The sequence below is a fragment of the Corvus moneduloides genome, chromosome 3 (assembly GCF_009650955.1).
Source record: "Corvus moneduloides isolate bCorMon1 chromosome 3, bCorMon1.pri, whole genome shotgun sequence".
NCBI classification, from domain to species: Eukaryota; Metazoa; Chordata; class Aves; order Passeriformes; family Corvidae; genus Corvus; species Corvus moneduloides.
Genome location: NC_045478.1, coordinates 2,547,869 through 2,561,928, shown reverse-complemented (window position 1 = coordinate 2,561,928; position 14,060 = coordinate 2,547,869). Strand labels below are relative to the sequence as shown.

The 14,060-nt window shown below is 44.1% G+C and overlaps 1 protein-coding gene across 3 annotated transcripts in view; it reads right to left on the bottom strand.

Annotated features, from left to right (window-relative positions):
- Positions 1–14,060, bottom strand: part of MSRA (methionine sulfoxide reductase A) — a 237,225-nt gene that overhangs the window by 114,476 nt on the left and 108,689 nt on the right. For all 3 annotated transcript variants that reach the window (XM_032103940.1, XM_032103938.1, XM_032103939.1), the window contains exon 3: positions 11,976–12,095. In XM_032103940.1, coding sequence (XP_031959831.1) covers positions 11,976–12,095 — 120 coding nt within the window. The remainder of the gene's footprint in view (positions 1–11,975; positions 12,096–14,060) is intronic.

Sequence of the window (14,060 nt, the reverse complement as noted above, 5' to 3'; positions counted from 1 at the left end):
GTGCCTAAAGGGGCTCCAGGAGAGCTGGAGAGGGACTTGGGACAAGGCATGGAGGGACAGGACACAGGGAATGGCTTCCCACTGCCAGAGGGCAGGGATGGATGGGATATTGGGAAGGAATTCCTGGCTGTGAGGGTGGGGAGGGACTGGCCCAGGGTACCCAGAGAAGCTGTGGCTGCCCCTGGATCCCTGGAAGTGTCCAAGGCCAGGCTGGAAAGGGTTTGGAGCCACCTGGGACAGTGGAAGGTGTCCCTGCCCATGGCAGGGGGTGGGACTGGATGAGCTTTGAGGTCCCTTCCCACCCAAACCATTCTGGGATCCCAACGAGGTTGTGTTGCCAGTGTGACAAGCACAGGGGCTGTTCACGGATTCCAGGAAGAGGTGAGAAAAGAGGGAGTTATTTTCTGAGAACTCTTTGAAAAGATGTGAAAAGTCATATCTGCTCTTTGTGGAACACACTGGGAGAGCAGGAGCTGTAATGGACAAGTTGTTCCTCAAACTCTGGGCCATTCTTGTAATGAAGAGCTGTTAAACAGGCCTGAATACAAATAAATAACCACTTGTCGTGCCAGTGATTTAAAAAGAACTCATTTCTAGGTGTAATTCTATGGCAACAGCTTTTGTAAGGCACTCTTTGACACTGCAGCAGAGCTCCTGTTTAACAATTCAAATGCAGAAAAGATGGGAATAAAGGAGGCAAAATGCAACTCAGTGAGGTCCCTGCTCGCAGCTCAATCGTTTCGATGAATTCTGCCCTCACACGTTATATGAACATCTCATGTGCAGACAAATTCTATTTCATGGGAACAATGGGTGTGCATGGGGAAAAGTCTATTATCATGTGGAAAATAAAGCAATTAGAGGAGAATCAGAGGCGATAAATAGATGACTATGGAGGGAGACACTTGGCTTTCCACTCAGTTGGTCTGCAGGATTTGCTTTCCGTAACTGCTGTGACACTGCTTATTCCTGCACTTTGGTGGATCAAAACTGCCTGGCAGAAAAGCAGGAACAACCAATGCAGTTCTGCTGCAAAGCTGTGCCATTTTTAATTCATTATTTTGTTTTCCAGAGCTGCCTGAAATAGTCATCCCTCAAGCAGGCCATAGAAATTATTCTCTTTATTATGCAAAGTTCCATAAATCCCAACTGCTGTATGAAAGATGCTGCTAATCTTCAGAGGCTTAGGGTTGGACTGTGTGAATTTTTGGGGAAGACTTGGAAAAGTACTTTGCTCTTCCTAGTTAATTAGATCTGGAACAGTGGGAGCTGGTAGCAAAATATTGCCCAGCCTTGGTGTGACAGCCCTTGGTTCAAACAGCTGCCCAGGGAGTTTGGAGTCTGGATCCCAAAGGAGTCTCAGAATAAGAGACAATTCTATTGAAAGCCTCCTAACTCCAGGTTTAGAGGGAATGTTCAGGAAGCACATTCCCTACATGTCCTGGTAAAGCCAGGCCACTGCTGAGACACAAATGTGAGATTATAAAATTATAAAATCATAAAATCATCAGGGTTGGAAAAGCCCCTCTGAGATCACTGAGTTCAATCATTCCCCAGCACTGCCAAGGCCACCACTGATCCACGTTCCCAAGCGCCACATCCACATGGCTTTCAAATCCCTCCAGGGATGGGGACTCCACCACTGCCCTGGGAAACCCATTCCAATGTCTGACCACCCTTCCCATGAAGAATTTTTCCTAATATTCATCCTGAACCTCCCCTGGCACAGCTTGAGGCCATTTCCTCTCATCCTGTCCCTGTTCCCTGGGAGCAGAGCCCGACCCCCCTGGCTGCCCCCTCCTGTCAGGGAGTTGTGCAGAGCCACAAGGTCCCCCCTGAGCCTCCTTTTCTCCAGGCTGAGCCCCTTTCCCAGCTCCCTCAGCTGCTCCTGGTGCTCCAGCCCCTTCCCCAGCTCCGCTCCCTTCCCTGGACACCAGGAGCCAGGTGGGAAGGTTTTTTTCTTCTACTGCCTGGGGTAATCTTGGCAGGGAGAAGAAGAAGAGACAGAAAGGAAAGGTCTTGGAATTCATTCCCAGGGTTAACATCTGGGCTGGTGCACCTTGCAGCAGCTTCATGCCAGGTACACTGTGGGAAGCCAAATCTCTGCTTCTCCCTGCACAAGAATCTCATCTTGTTTGCTTCTATTTCCACATTTTGGATTATTTGGATTCTTTGGATTATTTGGATATGGATTCCATTTTCTCCTTTGGATTAAGCACTTCTGCACATTCAGAAGAAGAAGGTCCCCTCTCCACCCAAAAAACTGACCTACTTAATGCAAACTGGATCCTCCTTTCTTTGTGCTTTCCAGCCTAAATTCAGCTCAGACTAAAGACCAGATCCCAGCCTATACTTTTCCATTTAATTTTAGCTTCACCTAAGGACTTCTGACCAGCTCACAAAGGCAGCTGGGACACGAGGGAAGAGCTCATTACACATTGCTCCTGTCTTTGAACACCTTTGAACACCTGCAGAAGGGCTGAGCTGGCCCCGAACACAGAGCAACAAGGCAGGAGAGAAAATGAAACCATTTGTTAAAACAAAATAAATGAAGCGGTGAAAAATAATGGTCCCATCTGCACCTACCACTGGTTCAGGGTCAGTTCTGCTGGAGCCAAAAATTCAAAGGAGAAGGATGGAATAGAAACCTGACCACCTCCCTCACCATACCCATTCAGAAAACAATAATAGCAATAATTTCAATATTTAGCACTCTTGCAATGCTTTTTACCTTCAAACATTGCAGAAACAGGGCAGGATCAGTGAGAGCAGAACTTCTTTTTCCAAGGCTTGTTTGCTCCTTGGTAGCCACATTTTTATCTTATCATCATATTAACAGGCTGAGAGAAATTTCTTCCTGATGTAAAGCCATTAACATCAGCAGAATTATGTCTAGGATCAGTTTGACCCAATTTATTACTTTTTTAGCAGATGATAAGAGTGCTATAATGGTGTTCCATTTGACTTGGAACAAAGAATTTTCACAGCATTCAGCACAGGGAATGGCATGATTAAACCCTGGGTCCTTTTCAAAAAAATCTAAACCATTATAACAACAACAACAACAACAACATCAACAAAAAAAGAAGTGGGGGGAAAAAAAAAAGGGAAAAAAAGTAAGCAAACAATGTGTAATTATGCCAGTCGATGATAATTCAAACTTTCAGTTTAGCCCGTGGTACCTGTCACCTCTCAGGATGAATAAAGCAAATTTTGGCCAGAATAAATCAGGATCTCCTTAATCCCAAGTCATGGATCACCTTTTTGCTTTCTACAACTCCCTGACAGGAGGGTGCAGGAAGGTGGTGTCAGACTCTTCTCCCAGATCACAAATCACTGCATGAGACAAAACAGCCTCAAGCTGCCTCAGGGGAGCTTTAGGTTGGATATTAGGAACAATTTCTTCATGGAAAGGGTTGTCACACACTGGCTCAGGCTGCCCACAGCAGGGGTGGAGTGAGCACCCCTGGAAGTGTCCAAACAACGTGTGGATGTGGCTCCTGGGGACATGGTTTGGTGGTGACCATGGTGGTGCTGGTTGATGGTTGGACTCGATGATCTCAAGAGTTTTTTGTGAATTTCCCAGCTTTCCCAACTTTACTGATTCCATGAATGGAGGCCATGAAGTACCAGCAACAGGGATGCAGCTTGACTTTTCCTGGCTGACAAGATCCCTGAGGAGAAGGACCATCCTCATCCATGTCATGCTCCAGTTAAACCCCAGTAACAACCTGGGAACCCAAGGACAGCAGAATTAAAGCTGCTTTCCACTCCCTTCCTCTCTACTCCAGCCTAGGCAGTGACATCTCTGTACACATTGAGATCATGGCTTTTCATATTAATTAAAATTCTCCTAAGCTTTGATTTCTCCAACTGTCTGCACAATCTGCTGTCTTTTCTCTTAGTCTAACACAACAATTTGGGAGTAAAGGAACTTCTTTTATTCTCTGTTTTCCTCACCAAAGTCCCAGTCCACGCCAAGTCCAGCATTCAGAACATCAAACCCACTTTTTTAGCATTTTTGTTCTGCTGCTGCACTCTTTTAGCAGAAAGCAAAGCTTTCCTAGACTTTATGGAAATGTGACATTAGGAGAGAATCACTCGAAGGCATTTCAGCTACAATTAACATTCTTCACTCCTCAGAAAGAAAATATAAACAGTTTCTAATTCAATTGCTTGACTGAGGAAACACTGGATTAAACCAAGAGGGGAAGGAGCAGACAAAAAACTCCAGCTGGACAAATGCTGGGATTGGGGTTTGTTTTCCCAGGAACATTTGACGTGTGTGGATGCACTATGGGCACGTGTGGAACACAGACACTGCCACTGCCACGATGCTTTTCTGGGTTCAGTAACAGGAACAGAAATGTCTCCAGGCAGAGAAACCTCATGATTCCTTCTTGATTCTTCCCAGCCAGAGCATTCCCAGGATCCACAGGTTTAAAAGGGATGGCTGGGAATGTCAATACAGACAACATGCCTCAGAAGGATTGAAAACAAGAGCAGTGCAGAGCAAGGAGGGCACTGAGCTACTCAGTGCAAAATATTTCCTGCTGAGTACAAGTCTAGGAGCAGTCCTGGCTATGTAGAATCATGGGATTAGAATGGTTTGGGTCGGAAGGGACCATTAAAGTCCCACCCTCCTACCATGGGTAGGGGCATTTTTCACCATCCCAGGTTGCTCCAAACCCCATCCAACCCGGCCTTAGACACTGCCAGGGATGAGGCAGCCACAGCCTCTCTGGGAATTCCATCTCAGCCTCTCACCACTCTCACAGGGAAGAATTTCTTCCCAATATCCCCTTTAAAGCTACTCTCTGTCAGTATAAATCCATTCCCCCTCATCCTGTCCCTCCAGGCTCGTGTAAAAATTCCCTCTCTATCTTTCTTGTAGGCTCCCTTCAGGTAATTCTATGCATTCCTTCTGGTTTTTAACAAAGAAGCTGCTTTAGAAGCCAACCAGGACAATCCTTTTGCTGATTTTTGAGAGCTCCAAGTGGGCTCTATCCAAGACAGGCGGCTTCTCCTCGTTTGGAATTACAGGTTTAAGGTCAGACACCCCGGACTGGTCACTTTGTCCACATCTCCAGGCTGAAGTGACCTCATCCATGTGGAAATCAGGTTTGCTCTGAGTACTGCAGGAACCAGATCACCTTAAGCTCCCCCCCTAATTCCAGGAACACAGTTTGGTAGACTCAGTAATTGGCTTTGTAGCTTATTTTTTTCTTTACAAGTGTCTCCAGAGCAAAACCAAAAAGTACAGAAAGTGCAAAAACTAAAAAAGGTAAGAAAATCCTGCTGGCCACCACCACAACAGTGAGCTTTTTGATAATGTCATTTTCACAAACACACCAAACTCTTTTAGTGCCTGTGGCCATAGTTCACGTCACCATTTTAATCCTGAGGAGATGAATAACAGCAACTGTTCGAACTATTGGGTAAGAAAAAACACCTCCTGACAGTAGCATTGTGTACAAGTGATATTTTCAGTCCTCCTATGGCAGATCTGTCATCTTTTTTCCCCACTACCTCGTTTTTTTACCATTTCCCAGCTCACCTGTTGCTCTGAGCCCTACTGATGGTACAAAGGTACAGCACATCACTATGGAATACTCATGAATAAGGGAAGAATATCAGTAAAGCAAATTTTTCCTTACTCCTCAGAATAAATACTTAATTCCCAGACATGTTGATTTATAGCTGCCATGAATTAACCTTTAACAAAATATCCTTTAACAAGTTCTCTTTGAAACTTCCTGCACAGGTTCAGCACCAGAGTTAATGATCCCCCAATTTCCCCTCCTATTTGTGAATGCCAGGAATAAAATCGTATTAAAGAGGTGGATAAACAAATTAATACGGAAAAGGTCATCAGTGATGATTGAAGACTAAATCATTACTACCTGGAAGCTGAGAGGTAAATGAAGACAGAACTTGGTTTGGGTGGGAAGGGACCTTAAAGCTGATCCAGTTCCAAGCCCTGCCATGGGCTGGATGCCACTCCCTAGACCAGGTTGTTCCAAGCCCCATCCAGCCCAAGCCATGCCGAATTTTGCTGGAGTGGATTCTTAGATCAGCGGCATCCTTGGAGTAGAGCAGCACAGCAGATACATTCCAAAGAGTCCAACATCCTGCCTTTCTTTTATTCCTTCTCTGAGATTGTATATCCCAGAAATTGCCAGGAAGGCAGCTTCAATCAAAAGGGGATTTGGTTCCTGAGTGAAGGGCAAAATAAACCTTTGAGTGACCCAGTTATCCCAGAAATGGCCAAGGTATCCCATTAAACATCCTGAGATCAGGGAAAGAGTGATCCACCCTCCTTCCTGCCCCCGTTGTAGCAGCAGCCAGCTCCCAGACAGGAAGACACAATTTTTGGAAAGGATTTTGATGTAAATGAGCAAAAACCAGCAGGAGCCTCAGGTATCTTTTGTCAGAAGTATCTTGGCTTGTGGGCTATCCCTGGGGCTCTGCAGGCAAAGATCTTTGCCATGTGTTAAACAGAATTAACTGAGTCCTACAAACCAGTTAAGAGGGGGTTTGCACTCTATTATTGTGGGGAAGTAGCCCATGGATGGAAATGGTGGAATTTCTATTGCTCTGGGTATTCAAATTAAAATTGGATGAGTCTTTTCCATTGCTTACACCCAGGGCTTCCAGCTTGAGAGATACAAAGGGATGGAGTCAATCCTGCAACAGGTTTTGATGTTTCACCCAGAAGTTTGCAGGTGCCATCCTACACCTTCTCTAATTCTAGCTTCACAATCTGCCTTTTTTTTAGTGCACCAAAGCTTCTGAAAGGATTTTGTCTCGCTGAAAGGAATTCTCCTACAATGGATGTGCTCAAGTCTTAGCCCACAACAAATCCATGAGGAAATCCAAGAACTGCCCTGAGCTCTGGCTTTTCCCAAATCCTTCTCAAGACATCCTTTAGACTGTTGCTGCTGCAGTGCGCTACAGCCATGAGGATCCAAAGATTTTGCCTTTCCTTTCACTGAATCAAGTTCTTGTCTTCCTCATGGACCAAATTCTCCTCACCTGGAGGAAGCTCAGGAGAGAATGTGAGTGTCTGCAAAGGTAAGACAGAGCACAACTTCACTGTCACAATTTACTTACTAAAAACTGGACTACAACAGTCTTGGGCACAGCTGAGCAAACAGAACTGAGTTAAATTCTTGTGGTTTGATAATTTCAATATTCATCCAACACCTAGAAACTGTGCAGGTCACTTGCAGAATTATTCAAAATCTTAATCACCTTGGTGAGGCAAGACTCAATTTCCAAACTTTTCTATGCCAGCACAGGAAGATGTTCCACAAAACAAGCGAGTCAGAGGAGGTGATGTTTGCACAGAGTTTCAGGAAAAATACATGATCAGACATATCCACACTGACACCAGAGCATTTCAGTCCTGTGCCTGAAAGGAAGGAAGATTTCACCTGGGAGAATGAGCAGCAGGAGCAGCAAAAGAACAGGAGCACAACCACGATAAACAAGAAATGCAAGGAAAATACAAACGTGTTCTATCAACTGCTTTAATTCCAGAGTCGTGGTCTCCCAAGAGCTGTAGCTTCACCCTGGTTTCATAGACAGTGGTTTGGGTTGGAAGAGACCTTAAAATTATCCCTTTCCACCTCCTCTGCCATGAAGACTATCCCAGGTTGCTTCAAGTCCTGTCCAACCTGGCCTTGGACACTTCCAGGGATCCAGGGGCAGCCACAGCTTCTCTGGGCACCCTGGGCCAGGGCCTCACCACCCTCACAGGGAAGGATTTCTTCCCAATATCTACCACCTGTAGTAATCACAAATTCTGGGAGCACAGTTTGAGCACAGATGGAGTAACTGCCTTTGTAGCTTATTTTTTTCTTTACGAGGTCTCCACAGCCAAACCAAAAAGAACGAAAAGTAGGAATCCTCCACTGGCCACAACAACAGCACTGAGCTTTTTTATAACACCATATTCACAAATACAACATGTTCTGATGCTTAAAAAGAAGCAGCTCCGTGCTGTATCTTCTGTCTTCAGGCCCAGTGACATGGGGAACATCACAGCCCAATCCTGCACCGAGTGTCCTGTGAAAATTGAGCTCCTTTGGGAGCTTCCTGTAGGCTCCAGGTCAGAAGATTTTGTCTTTGACTTGCTCTGTAATGGCTCTTTCAACCTCTGAGGCTCCCACATTTTCATCTTATAGATATATCTTTAATAAAAGCAGGAGACAGGAAAGATGGAAACAACACATCTCAGTGGAATACAATTCAAATAAAGTTGTTAATAATGAATAATATATTTGGTATTTATACTGCTGCTACAAGCCAAGCCTGTGATTGTGGGCAGTGCTGAGATAAATAGATGAAAGGAGCAGAGGACAGCAGTGAGGCTATTAGGATTTTAAATTTGCCATGAGGCACAATCAGGTATCTAAATAATAAATATCACTTTGGTTTCTTCTAGCCTGAACCAGACAAGACATTAACCCTGAAAAGTCAAATTCTGAGATGGAAAAGTGAACTCAAACTTGATTACAGATGGAGCAGAGCTCCATCAGCAGAGCTGCTGCCATCCCTTGTGAACAAGGAGCTTTTTGCTTTTCATGCAATGGCAAATTTATTTACCATTTATTTACCATAAGAAATAAACATTTATTCTGCCTTTCATTTTTAAATGATGAATCTACAGTCTCCATTTCTGAATCCTGGATTTTAAGGTGTAATAAGGTTTTCTTGGTGAACTTCTCTGTTGAAAAAGAATATGACAGTCATGTCAGCGTTGAAAATTTGGAGGTAGAGCTGCAGAGGAGCAGGTAAGTGAAATTCAGTGCATCTGTTTGGTTCTCGTTGCCAAGGTTTTATCGTTGCAGCAGCATCTGCCATCACCTTTCCAAATGATTTTTTGAAGTGAAATTGCTACATTCATTTTATTTCATGACTTAGCAATTGCATGGAGGACAAATTACAGTTTCTAGGGTCATATCAAGGTTTTGTCTGCACATCCAGGAGGATCCTAGGACAATGATCTCATGATTGCAGACACATCTTATCCCAACTGTTCCAGTTAACAAAAATTACAGATTTTCTACAAAATCCTTGTCTTCAATTGCTACAAAAAACACACAAAACACTAATTCCCACAGTTCATGACATTAACTTTGATTGATGCAGAATTTTGCACTTTGGCTGACCTTTCCTTCCTTCCTTCCTCACAGGTGAACTGGGGGAAAAAAAAGGGGAGAGGTGGAGCAATTGGCCAATCCTATCAAGGCACAGATCAAGGGCATGGTGAACACTGAGATTCTTCACAGTCATTAAAATTCCTATATCCTGTTCTTATAAGGAGAAAAAAAAAAGACCAGACAAAGGCACAACAGGAATCTATTCTCTTGACAGCGATTTAATAACGAAAGAAAACGTTCTGAGCCACTCTCATTACTGCTTGGACACTTTAATCTTGTGGACTTAGTTCCTGTTCATGGAAACCTTCAGATCCCTTTACAAGCTACAGAAAGGGAAGGGAATATTTGTAGTTTAAATATACATTTAAACACTTTGGAGAACCAGAGCCACTTTGGGAGAGTGTTGTGGTGTCCAGCTGAAGGGTTGTACAAGGAATACAAGGCCACGTCTGAACATCAGAAGAGTCACCAAATTCAGCCCAGGGCTGGAGCCCCTCTGCTCTGGAGCCAGGCTGGGAGAGCTGGGGGTGTTCACCTGGAGAAGAGAAGGCTCCAGGGAGACCTCAGAGCCCCTCCCAGTGCCTAAAGGGGCTCCAGGAGAGCTGGAGAGGGACTTGGGACAAGGCATGGAGGGACAGGACACAGGGAATGGCTTCCCAGTGCCAGAGGGCAGGGATGGATGGGATATTGGGAAGGAATTGTTGGCTGTGAGGGTGGGGAGGCCCTGGCCCAGGGTGCCCAGAGAAGCTGGGGCTGCCCCTGGATCCCTGGCAGTGTCCAAGGCCAGGCTGGATGGGGCTTGGAGCAACATGGGATGGGGGGGTGGGACTGGATGATCTTTAAGGTCCCTTCCCGCCCAAAATCATTCCAAGATTCCAGGATTCCATGAACATGCTGATAGTTTGTCACAGGACATTCTTCTGTATTTTTAGGGAAGGCCAAGTCTGAGAAGCCAAGAACTTTCCTACATTACATTTTTTTCTCTATTGCCATTAACAGCTCCTGAAAAATGCCAGGCAGATTTTCCATTGTTGCCTTTAACGATCAAGAGTTTATGCACAAATACGTAAAATGAGCTCCACATCACCCAGCCAAACCCTCCCCACACCTTTCCACCCTTAAATAACAACATCCCAACCACCACCCTGCTCTGGGCTTATGGAATTAACTTGGGAAATCACCAGCTGACCACAGGAACAGGAGGTAACAGAGCAAGAAATTAATTTTCCCTTTCTCCACTCTCTTCCATCAGCTATTTAGAAGCCTTCTGGATGACCTTTGGAATCCAAGACAATTTAAGGAGAACTGGAAATCCTATATGGAAGAATCCGTCAAAAGACTAATTCTGATGCAAGAAGCACTACTGTTCCTCAATAAAACACGGATTTGCTGCTAAGGAGATGTGAAACAACTTCACAGCCAAATATTTTACATAACTCAGAGCAGAAACAAAGTCTATGTGGCACATTTTAATATTGAATTGTTAATTATTAAGAATTGTGATTTGTGCACAAGAGAAAATGCTTCAGAAAGATGAGAATGGACAAGATTATAAATTGGTTTAACTCACCAAATCTAAGCCTGCTAACTAATATCATATAATAACCAGACATGTTTTATTTTCCCTTACATTCCAGTCACTGACAATAAACAAAGAAAACAACTCCAAGCAAACCCAAATGACCTGCTCAGATGTGAACAGCCTGAACCACAAGCCTATAAACCACCCTGTTTTTAAGAAAATCATCGTTAGCTGCGTATTTTATATGGTAATTGTACATCCCCAGTTTATGAATAACAACAGCAGAGTTCTTCCCTTCTGATTTCAGTGCCACTTGAGCTATGCAGATTTCTAAAAGCTTATGAATATACAGAGCAACAGAATTGTTCTGAACATCTGTAAGCAAAATATGAAAAGATGTTTGGTACTGAATGAACATCCTGGGTTGTCTAATGCTGGCCAAAAATGGTGTATTTATGTATTAGGGGAACGCACTGAAAATAGCTCCAAATCCTGCACACCCTCCAGAAGGCCTTTTCAGATTGTCCTCTGTATGGCTGTCACCAGAAAATGGAAAAAGAATTTTCCATTCCATTCTATTCAATTTTAATTTCCCGTCCCTTCCCTTCCCATTTTTATTTCTATTCACTTCCATTCTATTCCATTCTGTTCTGTTCCACCTTAAACCATCCCTTTTCCCACTTTTCACAATTTCCAGCAAGTTTCTGCCTTTTTGGATGCCTTGCAGCACCTCTGCACGGTGCCTCAAGTGTCCATTATTTGCTCATGTCACTTTTCACACCCCTTCCACGAAGCCCATGTGAGAGTTTGTCACTAAAAACAAGCCCCAATGTCAGCATTTGGCATAAAAAGTGTTAACAAGAAAATAAACCAGAGGAAAACTTCCAAGTGAGTCCAGGAAAGCCAGGATTTACTCCACCAGCACCATTAGTTGGCTGCCAGGGGTTCTGTGTTTCAGATCACAGAAAGAAACTGTGCTGGGTTTTTGTACTGTGGAATCAAAAATAAATGCAAGGGTTCAGCCTGGAAATGACAGGATGCTGTGCACTAAATTGTGGGAAAAATTAACAGATTATTAATGAGGACAGAGTATTTGTTCATACATTGATTCATTAATTATTAGGACATAGCAATGGGATGGGCATCCATAGATTTCAGTGCAGTTTAGGATGTAAAGCCAACCCCAAATCTCCTCAGTCACTGCAGTCACTCATTCAACTCTTCGTTGTCGTTCATAATTCAGGATTCCATTCCCAATCCTTAAGAACCAAAGAGGAAAGACTCACCTGAGCACACCTCTTTGTAGGTAGGATTTGGGGTATGTCCCCCTGCATAACCCACTTGAGTGGAGTAGACTCCCTTCTGCCTCCAGAACTTCCTCTCGGCTCCCCAGAAACAGCCCATACCTGAAGGGGGCACAAAATACACATTGTGAGGTCAAAATCTGCCAATACTCAATCACTCATTTGCATATTAATTGCTGCAGGGCATAGTGGAAGGAACATCTATAGGCAGCACCTGCTGGTCAAGTGTTTTCCAAGTTTATTTATAGGGTAACTATAAAGAGAAATCCATTCTGATCAGAGCACGACTCAAACACAGCTTGATTTATGCTTCTGAATATCAATTTATCACAGAGGACAAACCTTGGAAGGGTTCAAAGACCCAAACAAGGGGAATTCTCATGCACACACCAAAAAAAAAGTTCCTTACAAGGCAACTGTGCTGTGTGTGCAGCACCATTTTTACCTGAGCTGATTAGGAAGCTGTCAAAACACAATAATTTGTATTAATGGCAAACAGTTATTTAATTTTCTGCTTTCAAGCAGAGGTGGCAGCAATAATGGATTATATTTTATGTTATATAAAGGGAAAAATGCTTCCGTTTAACAGTTTATGCGCAGAGACATTTGATGTTCAGACAAGATTTTTGTAGCCATTCACCCCCACTGCCAATTATCAAAGGACATCAGACTGTTTAAGGGTGTAAATTAAAACTCTCCTGGTTAACAGAATTAAGGAACAAACACCACCAACACTGACAGTTGTCTGATGGCTTAGTTAAATAAATGTTTAAGAGACTATTTATTAGATTATTTATTTAGAGTGTCATGGAGACTCCAGTATTTTCAAGCTGGAGCAATGAATTTTCCTTTTCAATAATAACATCCTGTTATTATTCCCTTTCGAAAACAGCTGAAATAAAGGCAGTAAAAATAAACTAAATATTTAATACACTGAGAAATCAGTGATCCATAAGGAGTAACACTGCATCTCCTGGTAACACTGCAGATATGACAGGTTAAAAAGTCACAGAAATGATCCTTCAAAGTACAACCAGAAGAAAGGAGCAGCCCCTCTTCCAACCTTGATGGTTCACAATGTTCTTTCTTTGAACCTTCAGAGATTAACTTCTAATTTAAGTTTCAGTGCACCAAAAAGTACAGAACTGGGATTTCTACATCTAATTCAGGTGCTCCAGCAAGCCGCAGGAATTAAGAGCCAAGGGCTACTCTTGGAGATCCTGGAAAGAGGCAGGAACCTCCTGAGGACAATTCCTGAGGACAATTCCCGCAGAAGATATAAACTGATGATGAAACTGCAGTTAAAGTCCCTTGATTACAGAGATAACAGAGCTGTTAGGCTTGGGCTCCTCAGCTAAATCAGGCTGGTGGCTCCAAGCCCCAGTGTCCAACCTGGACACTGCCAGGGATCCAGGGGCAGCCACAGCTTCTCTGGGCACCGTGGGCCAGGGCCTCACCACCCTCACAGCCAGGAATTCCTTCCCAATATCCCATCCATCCCTGCCCTCTGGCACTGGGAAGCCATTCCCTGTGTCCTGTCCCTCCATCCCTTGGCCCAAGTCCCTCTCCAGCTCTCCTGGAGCCCCTTTAGGCACTGGAAGAGGCTCTGAGCTCTCTCTGGATCCTTCTCTTCTCCAGGTGAACTCCCCCAGCTCTCCCAGCCTGGCTCCAGAGCAGAGGGGCCATTGGAACTCCCACGGAATTGGGCACACCAAGGCTGAATTAAACTGCCTCCAAGGGTGATTTAACTTGTTTTGGGGATTCTTTCTTAGATCCCCAGTCTGGATCTGCAAGAGACTCATGGAAAATAAACTTCTGCCCAACCCTAGTACTTCAGTGCTATGCATCCCTAATATTCCACAGGAAGTTTGAGCTCCAGCTGTTTAAAATTCCAGCTGTGCCCACAGCTGAGGCTGAGGCTCTCACAAGAAGGACTCTGGAGCCAATTTATCAAACAACCACTGGCTGGACAAACACACTGAGGAGTGGCCAAAGAGCAACTTCATCCATGCCAAGGAATAGGACAGACCCACATTTTTTTCCTGCATCACATTCGTAGACCTGAGT